The sequence below is a fragment of the Geospiza fortis genome, unplaced genomic scaffold (genome assembly GCF_000277835.1).
Source record: "Geospiza fortis unplaced genomic scaffold, GeoFor_1.0 scaffold98, whole genome shotgun sequence".
Taxonomy (NCBI): Eukaryota; Metazoa; Chordata; class Aves; order Passeriformes; family Thraupidae; genus Geospiza; species Geospiza fortis.
In genome coordinates, this window is record NW_005054306.1 from 1,274,977 (window position 1) to 1,297,598 (window position 22,622).

General features: G+C 39.3%; 2 protein-coding genes across 2 annotated transcripts in view; one reads left to right on the forward strand and one right to left on the reverse strand.

Moving 5' to 3' along the window:
• GCFC2 (GC-rich sequence DNA-binding factor 2) overlaps window positions 1-17,066 on the forward strand; it is a 25,626-nt gene extending 8,560 nt beyond the window's left edge. Inside the window, exons 2-19 of the mRNA XM_031066711.1 lie at window positions 15-93; window positions 1,237-1,344; window positions 2,759-2,920; window positions 3,418-3,636; window positions 4,600-4,679; window positions 5,603-5,718; window positions 7,436-7,622; window positions 8,101-8,224; window positions 9,480-9,558; window positions 10,768-10,880; window positions 11,623-11,822; window positions 12,232-12,385; window positions 12,659-12,780; window positions 13,975-14,051; window positions 14,237-14,303; window positions 15,059-15,205; window positions 15,549-15,673; window positions 16,004-17,066. Of these exons, the coding sequence (XP_030922571.1) occupies window positions 15-93; window positions 1,237-1,344; window positions 2,759-2,920; window positions 3,418-3,636; window positions 4,600-4,679; window positions 5,603-5,718; window positions 7,436-7,622; window positions 8,101-8,224; window positions 9,480-9,558; window positions 10,768-10,880; window positions 11,623-11,822; window positions 12,232-12,385; window positions 12,659-12,780; window positions 13,975-14,051; window positions 14,237-14,303; window positions 15,059-15,205; window positions 15,549-15,673; window positions 16,004-16,118 (2,274 nt within the window). The 3' untranslated portion in view covers window positions 16,119-17,066. The remainder of the gene's footprint in view (window positions 1-14; window positions 94-1,236; window positions 1,345-2,758; window positions 2,921-3,417; window positions 3,637-4,599; window positions 4,680-5,602; window positions 5,719-7,435; window positions 7,623-8,100; window positions 8,225-9,479; window positions 9,559-10,767; window positions 10,881-11,622; window positions 11,823-12,231; window positions 12,386-12,658; window positions 12,781-13,974; window positions 14,052-14,236; window positions 14,304-15,058; window positions 15,206-15,548; window positions 15,674-16,003) is intronic.
• A 392-nt stretch (window positions 17,067-17,458) lies between these two features.
• Window positions 17,459-22,622, reverse strand: MRPL19 (mitochondrial ribosomal protein L19). Its single transcript, XM_014312079.1, has 5 exons — window positions 22,288-22,622; window positions 20,571-20,689; window positions 19,884-20,018; window positions 18,577-18,758; window positions 17,459-17,810 (listed from the first exon to the last, which is right to left on the reverse strand). The coding sequence occupies exons 2-5, from the start codon at window positions 20,614-20,616 to the stop codon at window positions 17,595-17,597; spliced, it is 579 nt and encodes a 192-aa protein (XP_014167554.1). The 5' UTR covers window positions 20,617-20,689; window positions 22,288-22,622; the 3' UTR covers window positions 17,459-17,594.

Sequence of the window (22,622 nt, forward strand, 5' to 3'; positions counted from 1 at the left end):
CGGGCCCGGGGCAGCGCCGAGCCGGGGCCGCAGCGGGGCCGGGCCGGGCCGGGAAGGAGCTGCTGAGCTTCGGCGGCGAAGAGGAACGGGAAGGTGAGGAGGGATCGAGTGTGTGTGAGCCGCAGAGCACGGCCCGGGGCTCCGGGAGCGGAGGGGCTCTGCCCAGGGCTGCCGCCTGGCTCTCGCTGTAAACACACCCAGCCGTGCTCTGTCAGGGGAAGGGGTCTCGGGAGGGTTTGCACGGGAAACCCGGACTAAAACCCGGACTGGGCCGGGTTAGTCTGGAGAAGACAGAGAGCTGGGCTCATCAGTCCATTTAAATATCTCGAACGCGGGTGCATGAGAATGGTGCCGGACTCTCTTCGGTGATGCCCAGCAATAGGATGAGGAGCAATGGCCGCAAGCTAAAACGTAGTAAGTTCCACCTCAACACGAGGAAGAACTTTTTTACATTAAGGGTGGCAGAGCACTGGAACAGCTGCCGAGGGAGGGCGTGCAGTCTCCCTCTCTGGAGGCATTCCAAGCCCACCTGGACACATTCCTGTCTCACCTGTTCCAGGTGACCCTGCCCTGGCAGGGGGGTTGGCCAAGGTGATCTCCAGAGGTCCCTTTCAACCCTGACAATTCTGTGACTCTGTGAAAAGTACTTTGGCAATTATGTATGTCCACGTTCTTTCGGCTGAAAACATCTGAAATCTTCTTAGAACTGGAGAAAACCAGAGAGAACAAGTACTGTGTGCTTCCATGACTGAACAAAGTTGTGATGAACAAGCTTAAATAAATGAAACTTGAATGTTTAACTGACACTTCTGGGCTGTTACTGTTGTGGTTGATGAGAAGACATAGCCACCTTGGTGGGGACAAGCTGCAGAGAGACCCTGCGTTTCAGCAGTGCAGTGTTGCTGTGTAGAGGAGGCTGAGCTGTAGCTTTTACCTAAGAGGTGATAGATCATGAGTGATAAAGCCACTGTAATATTTAGAGTTAATCCAGCTAGAACTGAAAGACTGGACATAGGTAGCCCTTAGTGCCATGGTCTTGTTGACATGTTGGTGTTTGGTCATAGGTTGGATTTGATCTCAGAGGTCCTTTCCAACCTAATTGATTTTGTGATTCAGAAGTTATGCTGTGCACATGTAGAGTTTACATGCACTTTTGTATGCAGTACATACACATATATGTTTGTATATTGTTGACTTTATGAATGTTTCTGAGAATCACTTTGTTTTATCTGGTAGGTGAAGAGTTTTTTAAAGTTAAAAAACCATCCTTCAACGAAGTAACCTTTAGAATTAAAAAGAAGGAAAGCTTACTGCCTGCACAGACAGAAGCTGAAGAATGCAAAAGTAAGTATTTTTTTAGTTAAATATTTTATTAAATACATGAAGAGTGATGTAAAAATACTCCTGTTAGATGTTTTTTGCTTGTTAATTGAACCCAGAATTATACTTACAATGTTAGTTTACAGGTTTATAATTGTAACGTATTTGTACTGAAATTATTTTCAGTTTGACCTTGGTAAAAGATTATCAGAACTTGGAGGCTGTTCTTGAGAAAACCTGATTTTGCAGAACCATGTACGACATCAAAGTTAACAAAGTTTTGATAAGTTCATACCTCAGCATCATATCTTTCAAACTATGGGCCAGGGTATCCACTGCTTATTGCTGTCCGATTGCAGTTTGATCTGAGTATTGGCATTGAGGGAAAATGTGAGCTTAGTAGCATTTTGTCTGATGAAACTTAATGTAAACATTATTAAATTGTGGGCTCTTACAGCATTTAAGTGTTTTAATTGAATTCAGTCAATAGTTTTGATTATTCAGGTAGTATCCCTAGTTTCATTGAAATACAGTCAGTTGCCCAGAGAGGCTGGGCTCCCCATCCCTGGAAGTGTTCCAGGCCAGGTTGGATGGGGCTGTGAGCACCTGGTCTAGGGGAAGGTGTCCCTGCCCATGGCAGGGGAATTGGAACTAGATGATCTTTAAGGTGCCTTCCAACCCAAACCATTCTGTGGTAACTCTTGTTTGAATATTTGGAGTTTGTGTGTTTTAGAAACAGATACATCTAAAAGTTCTCTTTATGTATTCCCCTTTTTACTCTCTGTCAATTCACAGATATACCATATTTGCTAATGGTAGATAAAAGTAAATTAGATTGAGATTGGGCAATAATTCCCTTTGAGGTTGTGATTCAGCTGAGATAGTAAATTTTCTTAATAACTTATAAAAGCGTATCATATTCTTATAAAAGGTGGTACATTCTGTTGTTCAGTAATCTTATGATTTACTGGAAGTGTAGTGGCAGATGAAGAGAGATCAATATTTTTAAAGCATTTGATAATAACTGGAGACAAGATAGATATAAGTGTTTATAGTTTAACTAAGACTGCTTTCTAAATGCAGTTTTTCATGTCAAGAATCCAAATACGCTGTGAGCAATCAGAATATTAATTAGTTGTTATCTGAGAGCTGATCTCATTGCTTTTGTGCATGTAAATACACTCTGTCTCAGAAGGGCTCGTAGTCTTTCTGTGGGAAGCATCATCAAAGATGCTTTTATTCAATACAAGAATTGGCTTGGAAGTGACTCTCTTGGAATGTTACAATTTGACATGTTTTGATGAGAACAGGTGGAGATAGACAAGTGACCAGTCTTTGCAGCAAGGTGGAAATAATTTCCGGTAACCAGTTATGGCACATCATATTCCAGCAGCTGAAACTGAAATAATGGATCATACTTTTTTCCCCTATAATGAAGAAATCTGTCAGTTGGAGCCTGGAGTTGGCAACACCAAAGATACTCATGAGGAGGATGAGGACAATGAGGATGAAACTTATTCTTCACTGAATGAGGATTACAACAGCTCAGACTCTGAAAATGAATCCAGCTCTCCACAGAGGGCGAAGGATTTATCACCAGGTTAGTTCCCTAGCTTTTTTTTTTCCAAGAAAGCTACTTTAGCACATTTTGTGTTTGAAGGACATGACAAGTTAGGTGAGATGAGTTCCACTAAGCTTAAACCACCTAAGACATGGGCATCTGTTTATCCTGAGTTAGGGCTACCCTTCTGGAAGAATAGTGGTTCCCGCACATTTTTAGTTGCAAACATTTGTTGTCTTTCTGTGCTAGTTTTGGGAATGGAGCAGAAATTAGTAGCCCTGGTTATAGAAGAAAGGCAGCAGAAAATTCCTTTTTACTGATGCACAGTTCCCTTCATGAGGGGAAAATAAAACCTCAGTTTGAGGTTGAGAGCCACTTTTTCATCTCCTTATATTCTACATGGCAGCCATTGTAGAAAACCATCTTGTGTTCTGTATCCAGGGTTGTACAGTGGTGCTGAACAATTGTGATGATTGGCATTAGATACAGAGTGTTGCTTTTAGTCTTTTCTTAGATTTTCTCTCTCTTTGATGCAGGCAATATCCCCAGTGCAGCTCACGTTGAGGCTGCTCGGAGGAAGCGTCACTTAGCCAGGACAGAGGCTGATTATCTTGCCCTGGATGTTTCAAACAGTCCTCAGGTCCCTCAGAGAAGGGGAAGCAGTGATTTGGAGAGTGAAGATGAGTCTGAAACAAAGAATCTCAATTTTGCTCCTAAAATGAGAACTCTTAGGCAGAGGATGACTGAAGAAATGGGTGAGTTTGTGGTGTTTCTCCCAGAGGCTTTGTTTTAGTCTTTGGAGCCACATGGGACTTGTCCAGTAAGGAGTGAGGCTTTGCTCCTCAGGGCTCTTGGAAAAAGGCTGTGCAGTTGGTACTTGAGGTTTATTTATATGGGTCGTAAACCTGGTTTAGGTCTGACTGGTGGTGGTGCAGGATACTTTGAGAAATGTTTACAAAATTATTTTTTGCCTTGTTGACTGCAAAAAAAAAGGCCTTGTAAGAGGCACATTTACTGTGAATAAAGTTACTCTAAGTCCTGCCTCCTGCTTCTGGTCTGGCCTTCTAAGTGCTGTTCCTGCACTGATATTATAAATTTCACAAATGGAAAACAAACAAAGAAACCAGCATTCCAGCCCTTCAGAAGTAAACAAACCTACTGCATGCAAAACATAATTGGCTTTTCCATTGTTTTTATTCCCTTACAGCTGCTTATAGTGTTGTTTATGAAGCACAGGTTTACTTAAGTGTTTGAATAAGGGCTATAAGGAATGCATATCTATGAGCAGAATCTGCCATTCAGATTAATGCTAATGAGTTGTTTTTGTATCTGTAGTTGAGTGTATGTTCTGGAATGCTCAAGAGTTTGTTGGGTGTCATGTCTTGGTCTATACTTACACTCTTGTTTACATGTATTATGCATGAAAACTTTGTTTTGAGAAATAAAAACAAGATGTTTGTGTGCCTCCTACTACAGTAGTAGTTGTTTGAGAAACAGTTGGGGGAGTTAATGTTGGTGTGAATCTTACAAATCCCAATAGCCTTTTCCAAGACTTTCTTGCCTTTCAGTTTTGCAATCCTCCATCTGCAGGTTTTTCAGCTGCTGTTTTTTGTGTGTATCACTTCTCAGTATTGGCTGGAAGACCCATTGTTGCTTTAGATGGAAGGGAAAAAATAAAGGGTGTAGTTAGATCTAATAACAGTTGTTTTACCTTCCAGTGTCTCTGGGTGATGCATCAAGTGATGATGAAGCCAAATGGGAAGAGCAGCAAATAAAGAAAGCTGTTAAACTCTCTCAGGTGACACAGGCTTTCCTAACCATTGGAAGTTGCTTTTTGCTTATAGGCAAGAGAGATTGTCTGGAGTACTGTTGTATCTCTGTTCTGCCCTCTTGTTAGGGAGGATCTTAGGAAGTTATTCCCTGATTCTTCAGGGAAAGATGATTAGAAATATGGGAAGATGACAATGAAAATCTATAATCTCTGTCTGGCTGTTGAGAAACAGTGTGGTGGTGTCAGCCCCAGAGGCAGATACCTGTTGTGATAAGAGATCACAAGAAGCAGAGAAAAAAATTCTGAACTCTGATTTTTTTGCTGCTGTGCAAGGGATCTTGAAAGCAAGAGTATGCAAATGATACAAATGTTGCAAAGTTGCAAAGCAAAAATTATTGTTTTATTCTGCTAAATTTCTGTTGACTGGCAATCTGGGAGCTCTCTTCACAGTTGAGCAGAAGTGCTGTCTTTTTCTCAGTAAGTAATTGGCAAAAACTAACTATATTCTGATATGCTGGAAGTTTTGGTTCTGGCTTGGATCACTTACTCTGGATTAGATTTAGGAGTATCTGAATAACCAGCTCTTTATTGAAGTCAGAATTGACAGTTGTAGAAATTTTTCCAATTTGGGGAGTAGAGGAATGAGAAAGTTACATCCTGTTGAGACTATGTTCAAATCCAGTATGATCTTAGGTCCTCATACTCCACTTGCTTATGGGAAAGTTAATTCTACTCTTCAGGAAACAGCAGCAATGTATAGCTCTAGACCTTGTTAGTTATGGATTTAATGCTTGAATTGATTGGGTTTTGTCTAGATCTTTTTGTGATTGAAATATATAGCTTTGTATCAGATGTCTACTATTCAAATGGTATGTCTTGTTGATCTGTAGAGTTGCAAAGGGAGAAATTTTGTAAATGGTGTATTAAAAATTGACACTTAATTTTTGTAGGAAATTTGTGATGATGCCTCTGTGCGTAAATATCAGCCAACCAAACCCAAGTTTGATACCTCTGTTTCTCTACCACCTGTGAATTTGGAAACTGTGAAGAAGAGACTGACTGAAAGGTAGCTCCTTAACTTACTAGCTGTCTGAGTTTTTGTCACAGAATGAGGCAACAGCTATGAAGTCTTACTCTTTTTTCCAGAGTGTTGAGCTTTGTTTGGGTTGTTACCAAGCGTAATGATGTCTAATGGAGTACTACAAATTTTTTACTTTATGTGGTAATATGTTGCTTCAGGGGAGCATTTGGACTATCCAAGAGTGTTTCTGTCAACTTGAACTTTAGAAAGTAAAATTTTTATTTGGCAACAGCTTTTTATGGTTACTGTCGGTTCTTGACAGAAGCCTTGGCTTGATGTTACGTTTTCCCAGCAAGCAGAATTTCATTGGGGTCAGGTGGAGCTGGCACTCCCAATCCTCCTATGGTAGTTCTTATACCAGCTGCAAAAATAGCCCAGTATTTCCTAAAGCAGCCCAAGTTCTCTGCAGCCTGTTCAGAACATGCCTGGATCTTTTTCTTTAGTTGTGTGCCAGGCTGTGACTTCTCTTGAGCAGCTCAGCTGCTGTGTGGGCAGCTGAAGTGGACGTGGGAACCTCCTAGAGGGTGTGTGGGAAGGACAGCTGGGGTCAGGCATCCCAAGGTAAGCCATCCCCTGTCATCCCTCCCAGCACTGGGAAGCAGCTGTTCAGATAAGTTTAGACAAGTAACTTAATACAAGTGAGACATAAATTCTGCTGTGAACTTGCACCAAGCTCCGTGTAATCTTTGCTTTGTACAGACCATCATTGCTGCGTTTGTTTAGAGAAGTGAAACTAAGTTGGACTAAATATTTTTGTGGAATTGTATGCTTTCTTAGCTTTAATCACCTGGAGGGAATTGATGTACAGAATTATGTACAGAATCAAATAAGAAAGCATAAGAATACAGCTGTCAAGAGTGGGAAATTTTTCTGGGAAACAGCAGGAAGGGGAGAAGCAACCTGTTTGGTGTAGGTAGTAACCTGTTTTGTTTGTAGATGTTTTTAACATATTAAGTGCTGAAATAAATTTTTTTTTATTTTTAATATGTAGGAACACAATAGCTTATAAGTTCATCTATTTTCTTTGGGAAGTGTTTAGTTCAGGGAGGTGAAATAAATTGTGATCTGTGCTTTGATTCCGTTACAGACCTGCTCAAACTGAGCAAACACTTGGGATATGTAAGGAGAGAAGGGGTAAAAAAGAGAGGAAGCAGAGCTGTAATATATGTAAATGTTTGTGTGCTACCTGTCTACTAGAGACAGCTGTTGACAGAAGTTTTTGGTGTTTATCACACAATAGTAAGAGTTGTCAGTTGGTTTGTCTTTCATAGTGAGCACATTGTGAATGCTTACAGGTACTTCTGTCCATACAGCTTTCATTAACTGATATGGACAGGCTGATGTGAGCTGTAGTTTTTACCACATTACTTTGGGTAGAATCTATTTAATGATGTGATACCATGTAATTTTGGCTTTTATGTTTTTGGGAAGTGTGGTGTATTGAGGAGTCCAGGTAAAATACCTGTGGTGCTTTCAAAACCAGCACCATATAAATGACATTTGGGTCGCCAAAGCATGATGTTTGTCCCTACCCTTTAAATGTTGGCATGGGTAAATCTTTTAGTGCTGCTCAGGTCAAATGCAAGTGCTATTATTAGCACAGGCAAAGATTTTGTGTGTGATTATAATGGGAGAAATGTTTTGGAGTGCATCAGCTGTTAAATTGGCAATAATTCTGATTGTCTGGGTTTCTCTCTTTTAGGATAACATCCTTACAGGATGTGCACCGTGCCCACCAGAGAGAGTATGAAAAATATATGGAGGATATTGAGAGCTCAAAGATGTCTGTCCAGGAGCTGGAGAAGTCTTCAGATGCAGCTATGAATTACAAATTCTACAGGACCATGAAAACATATGTAGAAAACTTGATAAACTGTTTGAATGAAAAAGTATGTATATTTTCCTCTTTTTTTTTTAAGATGATAAAGGTGTATTCTGTCAGTGAAAAATGAGAGGTACCACCCAGTTAAAAATCAGTTCTATCAGAATAAAATTTAATTTTAATTTAATTTTGTGTCACTTTGCAGTTGTGTATTTTTTCAGGTAACTTTAAAGAGAAAAAATGTTAGTTAGTGAGTACATTTTCTTCAGTGGCTGGTGTCTCAAAAGCAAACTGCAATAAAACAAGGGACACCAGTGGTGTCCTGGTGAACCCTTTTATATGAAGTCTTAGTCCTTGATGTGTAACTGGCATGTAGTTTGTGTTTTCAGCCTTAAAAACTCCCATGACCAGGAACTTACTTTTCAGTCTATGATACTTCTGTTCTAATTTCTCAGCCATACAAAAAAACCATGGAGGTTGGTTTTTGTTCATTTTTGTGAGATTTAAACCAATTGAAAGCCTGATTGGTGTTTGCTGTATTGCAGCTGAAGGACATTAATGAGCTGGAGTGGGCTGTGCATGCCCTTCTGCAGCAACGAGCCGTGAGAGTATCAAAGCGAAGGCAGGAGGAGCTGAAAAATGAATCTGCTTATATTCAGCATCTGACAAGTTAGTACAAAGTTCAGATTTTCAGTAAGAAAATAACTTCTGTCTTTAAGCAGAAATGCAGTGCATTTTTGGGTTATGATTTGAATTTTCACCTTTGATCCCCTTTCCCCTTCCCATTGTCAGTAGGTGTGTCCTACTGTACCTCATTTGAAATTCTTACCTCAGTAATGCCCATGAAACTTTTTCTCTGGCTTAATTTCTATAAATATAAGGTGACCATGTACCTTGTCAATTTTTAATTGTTCAATTTCCCATCAATATTAAAAAAAAAAAAAGTGAGTCAATTTTCCAGTAGGTCTCAAGTTGGAGAGAGCTTCCTTATTATTGAATTCTGTGAATATCTGAAAAAGCTGAGTGTGTAATTGGCAACATCACTTTTACCTGAGGGTGTCTGTAAGGCTATATGTGTGCCCAGGTTGGAGATTTCAAACCAGGAGGTGACACCCATGTGGCAGAGCATGAAGAGAGAAGCTACTCTGTATAGGGATTTTATCTAAAAGAAAACTGTTTCAGTCACTGTAGGAAAAATTAGTACAGTTTTCTCAGCTCATATTTTCTTTCCTCACTAAGGTATTGTTTATATGCTGTGGGAATCTCTAGCTGCTGCTATTTAAAAAACCCAAACAAACCAGACCTCCAAAACCCTTTAAAACTGTTCAGGCAAAGCTGAGAGCAATCTGCTTGGAGCTGCTGGGAACAGATGGAGGGCAGATGCACTGGATCCTGGTAAATACTAAATCATATGGATTCAGTCTTCTCACTTGAGGGGATAAACTGCTGATGAGAGAAAGTAGCAGCCTGGATGGTTTTGTAAAATGGGGTGGCAAACTGACAACAGGTGTAAGGAGAGAAGGGTAATGCCATAATAAGAATTGCTATTAAAATTATTTTACCTCCAGCTCATTGCAAATGAGACTGCACTTGCATGTTTAGCAGCACATAGCATTGTTTTTTATGTTCCTAGTTGTATTTAATATAGTGGAAAGGCTGTTTTTTCTTACATGATAGTACTTCAGTAGTTGTACACCCTTTCTCTTTGGCATGTTCTGTACATCAGCCAGTTATTAAGGCTACAAGGAATTCACTCTGACTTACTGTGTTAGACTTTTGATTAGGTTTGTTCTTTTGTTGGCTATTTTCCACATTAAAAAAAAACCTTCAAAACAACAGAAGGAGATTCTTTGTTTCCTGTTTGAAAATAAAACAGGAACTTTAAAAATGTACCACTTTATTTTTGGCTGTTTCTGTCTTACAGGTGGGAATGACAAACCAGTGAAAAGCAAATTGGAAGGTGATGAGAAGACAGAGGTTCTGGAAATGTGTGAGCATCGAAGGTAACTCTTACACAGAGGTGCCCTTAACTCTGATAAATGTGCTGTGCACTGACTTCCAGTCATTCCTGCAGTCATGAATGTAAACCTGTAGGATTACTAAATGAGATTACACTAAAAATATTGCAGTATTTGCTTTCCAAAACTTGAAGTACATGGAAGCCATCTATGCTATAATGTCATTCTCTTCATATTGATTTGAACCTGAATGCTAATAGAGCTGGATATTTTAAACTAAAAAGTCTTAAGTGAGAGAAAATTATGAGGGGAGCTTTTTTCTTCCTATTTTAATTAATAGTATTATTAACTTCTACAGAAATACATTTTTGTATTATGTATAAATAGCAAAATTGGGCAGAATTGTTTCTGCTGGAGAGGCAATGGTGACTGAAACAAATCAATCTGTAGCCCCAGGTCCGCTATCAGTGTTGGTCAGACAGATGCTACATTTTGGATGTTACAGTGTTCACAGATTGATACCAATTTTTTTTTCATATTATTGGGAGCTTTGAAAGTTTTATAGTTGGTACCTCAAGTCATAACTATACTTTGAAGCAGCAAGTACCTTGAAATTTTACTGGAGGAAAAGTGGTATAATAATAACAACTTCCTCTCAAAGCAGTTAACTTTTAATGCTAAAGGATGTGAATAACTGTTTAAAAGTATTTATGTGATATCACTTCCATATTATTTATCATTTTCCTGTGGTAGAAATTCAAGCCATTGATTTTGCAGCCTGTTTCTTTTGATGCCATGGCAATAGTTTTTGGAACCCCACTGGCACATGGGTGCTATCACCTTTTTCCTGTGGGTTGTTGAACAAGATCCAGGACTGGCAGGACAGTCTGAGAGCTCAGTAAATATGTGCTAAACTGTCAGATGGGATCCAGTTCAACACCAGATGCTCAGGTGGGATGAGTTGTTAGCCTTATCAATGGTGATGAGGTGAAGGGAAGGTTATTGCATGGCTCATGGGGGAGGTCAGAGATGTTGCTCTAAGTTCTTGGATGTCAGTTCCCAAATCCCCTCCTTTTTCCACAGTTTAGGGGTCTTTTTGGCTCTGTAGTCACTGTTGCTCCCCCATTGCCTGTCCTCAGGCTGTTGTTCTCATGACTTGTTTTAAGTACATTTTTTGAAGTTGGATTATTTCTTTAAGCTTTCTCCTGCAGACACAGGAGAGGGTAACTCATCTGAGTTCATTCCCAAATGCAGGGCTTGCAGGCGGCAGGCGAGGGAGCGCTCGGGAGAAGGAGATCACCACGAGGGCTTGTCCAGTGATGAGGAGCTGACTCCCACAGAGGTGGATGAGTTCCAGAAGAGCAAAGGTTGGTGACAGTCCTAATGTGATGTCCTAGAACAAGATCTCTTGTTGATATTTCTTCAATGATCTTTTAAGAAAAAGTAGAGGAATACTTCATTTGAGTTACATATTTTTTATTTGCGCACTGTAGAAAAAAATGCACCCAGGCAGTTCTGGCTAATGACTTGGGAGGAATGAATGAATGGTTGTGGATTTCTTGTGGTGTCAGTTATGTGGTGGCAACACTCTACATGGCTTTTTAAACTAGAGGTTAGCTCTGTCAGATTCTGCCAGAGCTGATCTGGCAGTACTCAGTGCAGTGCTGCAACATGTTTTGTACAGTCAATTTATTTCCTGAAGCTGGAGTGTGAATTAAAAGTTGATGTTTTAATTATCTTGAGTGAATGGATAAAGAGGGGGAGGGAAAGGTATAATAACTTTCCTTAATGTAACAGCAGAAGGGTTTTCATGCCTGAAGTTTTATCATTCTAGAACAAAGTTTGAAATACAGTGGTTATATAAATCTGTGAAAAAGGTCACGAACAAACTTGCCTTTCCTTGGTCTTCTGACACTATTTTTCTCTAAAAGTGGGTTTTTGTGGGAGCTGCTTTTAAACCATTTCAATGTCAGGTGTGTCAAAGATAAATAACAAATGCAATTCTCATAAAAATATCACTTATGTCCTATAGATGCAAAACCCCTTCAGCTTATGCCTCAATAAGTTCTGTGATTGTTTCTTTTTATTCCCAATGAATATTATCCATAGATAACGTTTTAGAGGATAGTAGGAAAATCTTTGAAGATGTACATGCAGATTTTTGTGACATCAGAAAAATCCTGTTGAAATTCCAGGAATGGAAAGAGAGGTTTCCTGACTCTTACTGTGATGCTTACATCAGTTTCTGCCTGCCTAAGCTATTAAACCCGTTGATCAGAGTTCATTTAATAAATTGGAATCCTCTTGAGGTAGGTGCATCAGCTGACATTTTTGTTAAAAATTGTATCTGTGTGTGTATGATGTATTAATATGAAGAATGATTTTTTTCCTATACCTAGCACAGTGAATTAGAAAGTAAGAAAGCTACTATGTTGTCTCAAAAACTGAAGCATGTTGTGGAATATTCTCTTAACTTTCCCCTTTCCTTTTACCTCCAGCCCCTTTTGCCACACCTCCTGTAAAAACAGTTCTCCTGGCTTCTTTGAAGACACTTACAGAATCCCACCCATTAAATTGTGGCTTTAAATCTAGTTTTGCTGTTTTGGCCCATTCAGTGATGAAGGTGGAGCTGAAATTAAGTGGGAATTTGGGTGTTACTGGATAGAGCTTTTCTCTTAGTGCTGACCAGCTGAACAACTAACAGGAGTCATCTTTCAGCAGAATTTTACAGAGTTGGAAGAGATGCCCTGGTTCAGAGCTATAGAAGAATTCAGTGATGCAGAAAATATGTCTGAATCAAAAAGAGATGATGATCATGATAAAGAAGTTTTGCCTAGAGTGATTGAAAAAACTGTTCTTCCCAAAATTACAGGTATGATAAGATTGTATTGAAAGCGTTCACTGCAGCTATGCAATCAAACCTTAAATAAAAATGATAATATCAAATAATGTTGGTGATATCACAGTGTTCCAAGATGTAATGATTGTGTAGTTCCACAGAGTGGGGCTGAGGTGGCCTCTTCAAAATTACTGTGAGAGACTGAGCTTTTTATATGTTTACTTCTGTTACATTGTAATGGCTTGAAACTAGGGCAGATAAGTAACTTGCATATTATGAATGAAATAAATTCCTATTTTTTTTCAGCATTTGTGAAGAGTGTGTGGGATCCTTTATCTACTTCACAGACAAAGAACCTTGTACAGCTTTGCAATAACATCTTTGAAAAACAAATCCTTTCCAAAAATGAGTCCAGCCGAGCAAGAGAGGTAAAAGCTGTGGTACTGGGAAAGGGGAGCTTCACCTCCTGTGTGTACTTTTGTGTGTGCTCCTATGGGCACTGAGAACATTCTCCTGAAGCTGTTTAGTTCTGATTACTTTTTTATTTTGCCTCTTTATATTAGGATGATTTAACAGTTAAACTTCCAGCTCTCTGATGCTCTCCTTGTTGAAGACGATGAGGCAGAAATCAGCTGCTGTCAGTAGAAAAATTCTGCCTGTATCTATCCAGAATCTGTTTGTAGATCTAATCTTCCTTCACTGCAATAACAGTGATTTGCATTTAATTATCTTTTCAAATTTGAGCTTTATATGCTAGTAATGCTTCAGTGGTGCATCCCTTAAGCTTTTATTTATAAAGTAGGCCTAATGCTTCAGTGGTGCATCCCTTAAGCTTTTATTTATAAAGTAGGCCTAGAATTTTAAAACTTGAGAATCCCCAAAGGCTGGTAATTGGTGAGGAGGAAAACTACTATGTAATCCTAGCAATCCTTTAATAATTACTTTTATATACACAGTCACTCTAGGAAGCCCTTCTTAGCCTGATTCCGGGTTTATTCTGATGTAAATCAGGAAGTTTATCTAGTGAAAATGAAAAGTGGTGAAATGGGATGGGTATTTTGGCTCTGAGTATGAAAATAAATATTTTAAAGAAAATGTTTATGCCTTCCAAAGTCTGCTGTTTTGAAACCATGGCTTAAAGTCAAGTGATACAACTGATCTTAGCAAGAAATTAAAATAAATAAATAGGCTTAAAAAAAAAAAGGTAGGTGAAAATCTATGGCACCTGAAAACATGTTGCTCAAAAATGCATGCTATCCTAGCTGTGGTGATTTTTCTTTTCATAGAATTTAACATCTTTTAATGGAGATCCCATGTGTAAAACTTGCTTTGGTTTTAATCTGTACAGTTTTCTTGCTGCCTTGCAGATTAATGTGCAAAAACAGGCCTCACCTAGGGATATAGCAAAACCCTCTAGGCTAAGCCTATAGATAATTACAGCTGTGATTTGTCTGCTCTTTCTATTTTTTATTCAGGGTCTCAATGTGTATTATGTTCAAATGGCAGCTGCACTTATCTCTAAGATATCAGACCTGTGGATGAACTAAATAACCTTTGAGCTTGTTACAAATGGAATATGAAGTCTTTCTTTTGAGGACACATTTATAATTCTTTTTTAATAGGATTTGATGAACACGGTTGTCCTAAGAATGAAGAAATCTGTAGAGGAAGATGTCTTTATTCCTCTGTATCCTAAAAGGTAAGCTAACCCTCTGACTCTCTTCAGTTTGTATTTTTTTTAGTTCCTCTGCCTTTCTCCCCTACAGATGTAGATGAAATACTGTACACATCCATATCTGAGAGATCAGATGTCTGTTTATCTTCTTTTAAATCCAACAAAAACTAATCTTTATTTTAACTTTTTCTCTTTCTTCCCATGACCAGCACTGTGGAAGACAAGTCATCACTACGTTCAAAATTTCAAGAGAGACGATTTTGGTCAGCTGTTAAGGTAAAGAAAATAGGGCTGGATTTGTTCTGTTTGTCCTCTCTGAAATTCATTTCACTGGAAACATTAACATCCCAGACCATATTTCAGTTTTCCTGCTATTCATGTTGCCTGTCCTCCTCCTTGGCTCAGAGCAGGTTAATTTTCAGGTAGGTTAACCTCAAGGTATTTTACCTTCACAAACACAGCCTTACACCATGCTCAAAAATAACAGTTGTGAGGATTTATAGTGATAGAGGCAACAGAAAAAACCCTCAGTGCCTAATAATACTGATATGAACTACAAAAAAACCTTTGTGATGCCACAAACTGTAGCATCATCATGTCTTGAGGGACTGTGTGTAGTCTTGTTAAGTATACATACATACATAACTGTCCTGATGTAACATAGCAGTTGATGTAAATTTTGCACTTCTGTCTTTGCTTCTCTGACAGTTTGCTTAGTTGCCTTAGCAATTTTTAAACCCCCTAGAAGGGTAAAATGTCCTTCCCACCCTTGGAAGGTCATGTATACACATAAACAGGTGTATCTATACATACATATAGATGCACTTGTAAAATTAATTAGGTTATTTACTCTATGCAGTTTATTAGTGGCTAACTGACCAGAAGTTTGAAGAATGTAAATCCTAGAGTTTGAGGACTTGCATTGGATGCACATATTACCTTTCTATGTTTTTCTTTTATGAAACTTGTAAGAGTTTTGGCACACTTACAGCCAACAGCTCTAAAGATTCTTTGTTTCTTCATTACTGCAGCTGCTCTCCAATGTTGTTCTTTGGGATGGGATTGTCCAGGAAGACAAGGTCCGTGATTTGGGCCTGAGCAAGCTGCTGAATCGTTACCTGCTGCTGAACATCCTCAATACACCACTAGGGCCAGATAATATCGAAAAGTGTAATAAGGTAAAAGATAATGTTCGTTGCAAGAGCGTGTGTGCTCAAAGCCTTTTGTTTTTCATGAAGAGGGGTCAAAACTGAAGATGGAATGTTTAAAAAAAAGAAAATGTAAACATTTAAAACTTGATTTAATTATTTCTTTTAACAACCTTGCTGCATAAGAGCATTTTAGAGCAAATACTGGTCTGTAGGTTCTTAAGCATAACTACTTGGAGAGATAATCAATGTTGGTTTGAAGGAAAAAACACAGTGATAATGACTGAACCTGCCAGAAGGTTCCTGTCAGAAATGATGTGACTTGGTTATATTGAAATGCTTGTTAAACTTTATCCAAATACTGTGTTTACAGGTGGTTGCATGCCTCCCAGAAAGATGGTTCCAAGATCTCAAGGGTGGATCAACTCTCCCTGAATTACTGAACTTCAGCCAGCACTTGCTGCAATGTGCCCGTGCGCTACACAAGGACAACCACAGGTGATGGATGAGGCTGTCCTTGAGATTCAAATGCTTCCCCAAATACTTTGTGTTAAAATTTTAAAAAATTCCTTAAATACCATATATTTGACACTAAAGTATGCTCATGCCATGTGTATATATATATATGTATATATCTTAAAGAAAAGATGGGGTCTAATGTGAAGGAGCACTTGAGCAGTCCTTGTTTACTGTGAGAGTTTGAGGTGGTTGATGTTGGGTGCTGTTAATGATCAGCGTAGCCAAGGTCAGGAAACAAAAATGATACATTAGACAGGTTAATAAAAGTGCTGCTATATTTTTTTAATTTTCTTTTTTATTCTTAAATAGTGATGAAACAAAAGAAGTTCTTCTCCTGCTGGTGAGAATTGGAGCTTTGCATATTGTAGAAGACTTCATTGAAGAGCATAAACTTGAACACCTTAAAGCAATGATTGGGAAATAGAAACCTTTGAAGGAATGCTTACATTACTGAAACAAGCCTGGTGTTCACACCAAACCAGTTCTAATATGAAATTTAATTAGTGGATCCTGCCTACTCAGAGGTAGTGGTAGTCACTATCTTGGTGTTAAATATGAGGTATTTTTTCAAAATGTCTTTTACTGCCATCTATCCTAGATTAGGGAATATTTAGAAGTTGCAGTTGTCAAAGCAATGGTTCAGGCATTCTAAAATGTGTGACAGTGCTTTAGTGCTGTATCCTTCTTGGAAGGAATCTTGCAGACAGAAAGTGCCTGTGAACTTCATCCCTGCTGGCCAGTAGACAACTGGAGAGGTTATTTTCAGTATTAATTGCCAAATACCACTCTGACTCAGCAGTCACTGAGCTCTTCTGACTTGTGGTCCACAGTGATTTTTGGTAGGGTTATTGTTCAGCCATTCCTAGTGAAAAAGATTCATGATGCCCCTGATACAGAAACAAGGGGGGGGTGGGGTCAGTGTGCAGGTAAGGAATCAGGATTTTCATCACAGATATTGTGATGATAACAGAACAAGTTACTGTCTAGTAACTGGAGTTCTAGAAATCTCCCTTTGCTTCCCAGTAAGCTCTACAGAACTTTACTTCTTCATATCCTTATTAGGATATTACTGCTAATGTTTTGTAATTTTGTATATTTGCAATAAATGTTGTTACAGAATACCAGGGATGTTTCATTGTAAAAACTGTAATGCATCACAGAATCTATATGTTTGTGATTGTTTCTCCAGAATCTTCTGGGAATAGAATTTAACTCTTGTAGACTTAATCCTTATGCCTTCTTTTTATATTTTTTTAAGTTAAAAATATATTTTTGTACAATATTTTAATTGTAAATAGGTTTGATCAGTATTACAGACAAAAGATTACAAATAATTTGGGTTTTTTTGAAAATAAAATATTTTACTGTGTAATGACTCTTACACCTCAGTTCTTTAATGTGTGACAAAATGTTATTAAGTTGTATGAAAAGAAGCCTCTCCAGCTCCACTAACTTACAGTAGCTTCAGGATTTATGTTGCAGATGCCACTTTCTAATAATCAATTTCTGCTGTTTTTCCTCTCAGAATGCCAACAAAAATGCAACTGCTGATCAGCAATCACCACAAGCTCATGATCTCATTGCTTTTCTCTTGTTTTGCTTTGCCTCATCCCAGCTTGTCTCTAGCACCAGCCTTGTGCTATGACAAAAATGTAATTGATGTTCTGTCACAATTTAGCTCTGTAGATGTTTGTTTCTGGAAGAAAGATTCCTTGTAATAACTTGTAGGCGTTGAGAGGGCAGTGGACACTTGAGCCACAGAAATCTGTTCATGCTGAAATCTGGAAAGGTTAACTTTATTGTTGCTTTGCCCATGTATATACAAAACTTGACAACTGATCATCCATACAGTAAACTAAAAATATTATTTTTCTCCGGAATTCTAGACTGCAAAAAACCATTATTTTTCAAGTTCTTCACTCAGTTCTTTCCGAATCTTTTCCTCTATTTTTGAAGTATCATATTCTCTCAGCATGTCAAACTCCAGCCATGGCTGGCTCCACTTCTGTGCTGCTTGCATTTTATGTTCTGGTAGCTCAAACTTGATTCCTTTTATATTGTATTTGGGTCTTTCCCACCGTTTTGACCATGGTTTAGGTTTCATTCGTACCTGTACCTAGAATGAAAGATTAAAAATTTTTAAAACCCCAAAACAATAAAAAGGTACTAAAAAAGTAGATTTTTGATTGTGATCTTAGCAAAAGGTGACAACTGCTGCTCTAACAGGAGGAAAGTAAGAGAAAACTGACCAATCTGTCAGTGTGTTGTTTAGTAACTACTATGATACTATCATTGTTATCGTAGTATCTTGTAAAACTTTTAAATTAACACTGTCTTGATTTATCACAGAGTCCTTAACTGAAACATAAACTGAAGCTAACTCATCTTTTCTAGTTTTGCTCCTTATTAAGAAAAGAATAAAAGTAGCACGAGAGGGAAAGGGAGGAATTACCATACTGAGTTTCTACACAACACTCTGGCAGGGTCTGATGGTTTCTGGATCTTCCCAGAGATGCAGATTTTAGGTGACTCTTCCATCTTTCTTACCTTGTTTACTGACACCAACCACTGCTGAATCAGTAACTACATTAACAACAACATTCCTGTAAGAAAAGCCTTCCCTTCTGCACAGTTCTACAGAGGAATGTAGAAGCTGCTCCTCTTTGTGTGTCTTCAAAATGAACTCCAGAGGATGGTAGGTGTTTACATTCTCACCATTCTTTCATTATAGAAATGGCACAAAGACTTGCCTGATTTTATCTACTTTTGTCACCCTGGTAACCGATGTATAGCAAAGAGCTGCTCCAGCCTGCCAGGATAACAGTCATAAATGGAAGCTGTAAATAATCCTGTGCTTTGCCCCTGACACATGTGGCTCCTACCTTGTTCACAGGGATTTCCTCGTGGTCCATGCGAGGCACAGGTTTCATGTTGACATCGACAGTGCTGTACTCAGGGAGGGCGTCCCGCAGGTACATCAGATTCTCATCCAGCCTCTTCTCCAGCTTCAGCACCTCGATGGCCTGGATGCGAGGGCTGTACAGTTCGTAACAGATTTCAACCCCTTAGAGACAGAAAGCATGGTTTAATGCACCAAACTCAGGAGCAGTATTGCTTCAGTTACACGTTCTTGTATCATTGCAAACTGCTTTTTAGAACTCAGAGCACTATAGTGCTGTGTGGACTTGTGATTGTACTTGTGCACTGTTTGCACATTTCTTTGTAAATCAAATCTTTGAAGCCATTCTGTGTAAGATAATTGAATGGCTCAAATTTCAGGAAGATGAGCTTGGGTTTTCAACTTTATTTCCTTTTGGTTACAATGCCTGTTAGTTATGCATCTCAGTGTAGGTGTATAGTGTGTATGAAGAGACACCCACCCCTTTCATATTTGCTCTCAGAACTCCACTATTTGCACTACCCCTGATTTTGCCCTAATCCAGAATATGAACCTGTGATAAAACTCTTCTAATCTGTTGCTTATTAAAACAGTTCACACCTACATCCCCAGTTCATGAAAACACACAGTGCTCAAACTGGGCTGGTGTTTACATGGTAACAGACAACCCAGGCTCAGACATAAGCACAACCATCACAGAATGTCTAAAAATTACTGTGCAGTTCCATACCTTCAAGTACAGAGCACATCAGCATTTCTGTGTACACAGTTTTAAACTTGTACCCTAACAGGCAGACTCATACTTTCACTTCAATCTGCTGTTTTCCTCTCCACAGACTCAATTTCTACAACATAACACATTTTTTGCCGAACACTTGTGTCACAGACATATTTTATGAGAAATCCTTTTGTTAGGATCTTTTCTCCTGAGAAGCTGAGAGGCCTCAGAACCAAAATGTAAACAATAATTATCTGCTGCTGTGGAATGCAGGTGCATCTTTGCTTGGTCTCATGTGGTTGTTTTTAATTAATGACCAATCACAGTCCAGTTGTCTCAGACTCTCTGGTCAGTCACAAGATTTTATTATAATTCTTTTCTATTCCTTGCTAGCTGTCTGATGAATCCTTTCTTAGTAGAGTTTTAGTATATAATTTTCTTTTAATATATCATAAGATAATAAATCAGCCTTCTGAAACACGGAGTCAAGATTCTCATCTCTTCTCTTGTCCTGGGACCCCTGTGAACACCACCACACACTTGCAGCATAATTACCACAGCTGAAACCCCACCTTGGTCTTCTATGACATTGCGGAGGACAAAGGTGGCGCCGAGCCCTGTCCCTCCCCTCTGGATGCAGATCCCCACAAAGCGGCTGGATTTGTCACTGGCCAGGGGATTCGCAGTCGTCACGGCGAGTATACTGCCTGCCAGAAAATGGATTAGAATTAATAGTTAACATGTTAATTTACTATGTTAATAAACAGTTAATATGTGCCAAAATGTGGGAAGAATCAGGCAAAGTGCATTGATTCAGGTGTATTTTGAAAATACTTTTGCTTCCCATCAAAACTGCCAGCAACAGAAAAAGCTGCTAATGTGACCTGAATTAATATAGCCTGATACTGCAGGTTAACTGCAAACTTTCTTCACCGTTATTTTTTTGCTCTTCCCTATGCAAATTCAATATAATTATTCTAATGTATTTTTTTTTCTTTACCTCTACTGGTAAACCATATGCTCAAGTGCCAGGATTGAAAAATACCCACATAAGGAACACATTAGGATTACTCTTCTAGTTAATCAGGATGTAAATATGAGATTAAAATATGAAGTGTCGAAGTGTTACAGTGATCCAGTTGATCTAACACACCTGAGACTTTATGTTTTTTGCTATTCTACATATGACCACACTTTCTAACACCCCACACAATATAAAATACTGCCAGAATTACAAAAGTTTTAGTGCTGACACTGACCAACATAGAATTCTGGGATGTTGAACACTTTTCTTCTCTGTATCATATCCTTTCTTTCTATGTAGTATTTCAGAGGATCTTTTCTCCCCCTGGGAGGTATAAATTCAGGGCTCAGGAACCTGTAAGAAAAGCCAAACTTTTAGAAGTATGAAACAAAAGCATTTGCATAAAAAATACGAGACAATTCCAAGTATTTGGCCTAAGAATTACCAGCTGTTGCCTTTTCAGAGATATGAACTGCAGTCTCTGAAGTCACCAATTTTATTTAATTATTGGTTTTTGTTATCTAAAAGGAATTTTTCTGGGGTTTTGATGTTGGTTTTGGGTTTTTATGTGGCTTTTTTGTTGGTTTTTTTTTTGTTGTTCTTTTAAACAGATTTTTTCCCAAACCAGCAATAAATGTTGGTCTCAGAGCAGCTGACTGAAAGAGGCCAGTTCAATTAGTGCTGTCACAGCTTAGAAACAGGTTATTTCATGGTTTAATTGTAATCACCATGACAAAACACTTACTATTTGTTGACTTTAATAACAGATATGGAAGAATCTATGACAGTTTTCACAAATTGATTCTACAGGACACACCACATAAATGTCCTTTTGTGTTACAGAAGCTCAAATAGACTCATAAAACAAATTTTTTGCTACTAAAAAATTAAACCATGCCAAAGAATTTCTCCATGGCCTGGACCTCAGTTATTGACTGCTGAGCTGAGTGCATATTTCCTGACATGGATAGGCTAGAGCTGAGAACCATTTCCAAGAGATATTTGGATGTGCTTACTCAGGTTTGGATGGCAAGACCACCTGCCCTCAGAGCAGACAGATGAAGGTGAACTCAATTCAGTTGTACAGATGCATCTTAAAAGTCCTGGATCTGGCCAGGAGAGAAGTGCCCAACAGAGAGGAGGACAAATGCAAATCTGCCCTACAAACCTTATGGGGCTGTGGGGGCAGCAGAGGTTCTGGCTGGTGCTGCTGCCCACAGGCAGCAAACAACACCAAACCTACTCATGATCTTCAAAGTGAGATTTTGGAGGGGGCAGATGAACAATACTGCAGTTTGAACCACTGGGTCATTTAAAGCAGTGCAAATTGGGTTTAAAACCCAGGGAGGTTGTGGATGCCCCATCCCTGGAAGTGTTCATGAACAGGCTGGATGGGACTTGGAGCAAACTGCTCTAGTGGGAGGGGTCCCTGCCCATGGCAGGAGGGGTTGGAATGAGATGTTCTTTAGGTCCCTTCCAACCCAAACCATGCTGTGATTCCATGAAATGGGTTGAGGTGACATCAAAAGTACCCAGAATGAGACATCTCATGAAGGCTACCAGAGATATCAGGTCCCTGTCACAACCAGTGATGCACAACCAGCCTTGAGGTCCAAGGCAAAGGCAGACACAGGACCTGTGTCCCAGTCACAAATACATGCCTTTAACAGACATAATCCCCCACATTATCCCCAAATTTGCAATAGTATTTACTGCTTTATATTTTTGTAATGTTTCATTGCTTTCAGAAACTCTAGAAAGAGTATTTTAAGGTGTTTTGAGCATATTCCAACTCAAATGGTCTTTGCTAGAATTTTACACACTGTGTTGGGTTTTTTCTTTTTTGTTACAGTAATTCCTTGATTCTTTAAGTGAGTGCTCACACAGTGAGCACCCCGAGCACAGCCCAGGTGAGGCAGTGCCAGCCCAGGTGAGCAGCGGGACACCCTCACCTGCTCTCCTCCTTCTTCGTCTTCCTGTCGATAATGACGGGCTTCGGAGGCGGCTGGAATTTCGGTGGCTTTCCATCGCTGCTCACGCGATACCCCGATAAAGAAAACCACCCTGTAAAACACAACAGAACGTTTAAAACACCCCTGAATTCAAGTTTAACCTCTCCCCACCAAAGCAGGACATGGCACCACAACCCGCCCGCCAGGCCAGGAGCCTCCTCCCCCCGCTCTGTGAACCAGGGAGGGCAGGAGGAGGGCGCGGGGCAGCGGGGAGGATCGGGGGTGTCCGGGGGTGAGAGTGAGGGTGAGGGCCCGGGCGGTGCTCACGGCCGGGC

Bases quoted from the DNA above. Each gene is read 5' to 3' on its own strand.
- MRPL19 (XM_014312079.1), bottom strand. From the start codon at position 20,616: ATGATACAGAGAAGAAAAGTGTTCAACATCCCAGAATTCTATGTTG. The intron at 18,759-19,883 runs GTGGGGTTTCAG...TCTGTCTCTAAG, and splicing joins CAATGTCATAGAAGACCAAG to GGGTTGAAATCTGTTACGAA. The intron at 17,811-18,576 runs GTAGGAGCCACA...CTTTCATTCTAG, and splicing joins AGGAAATCCCTGTGAACAAG to GTACAGGTACGAATGAAACC.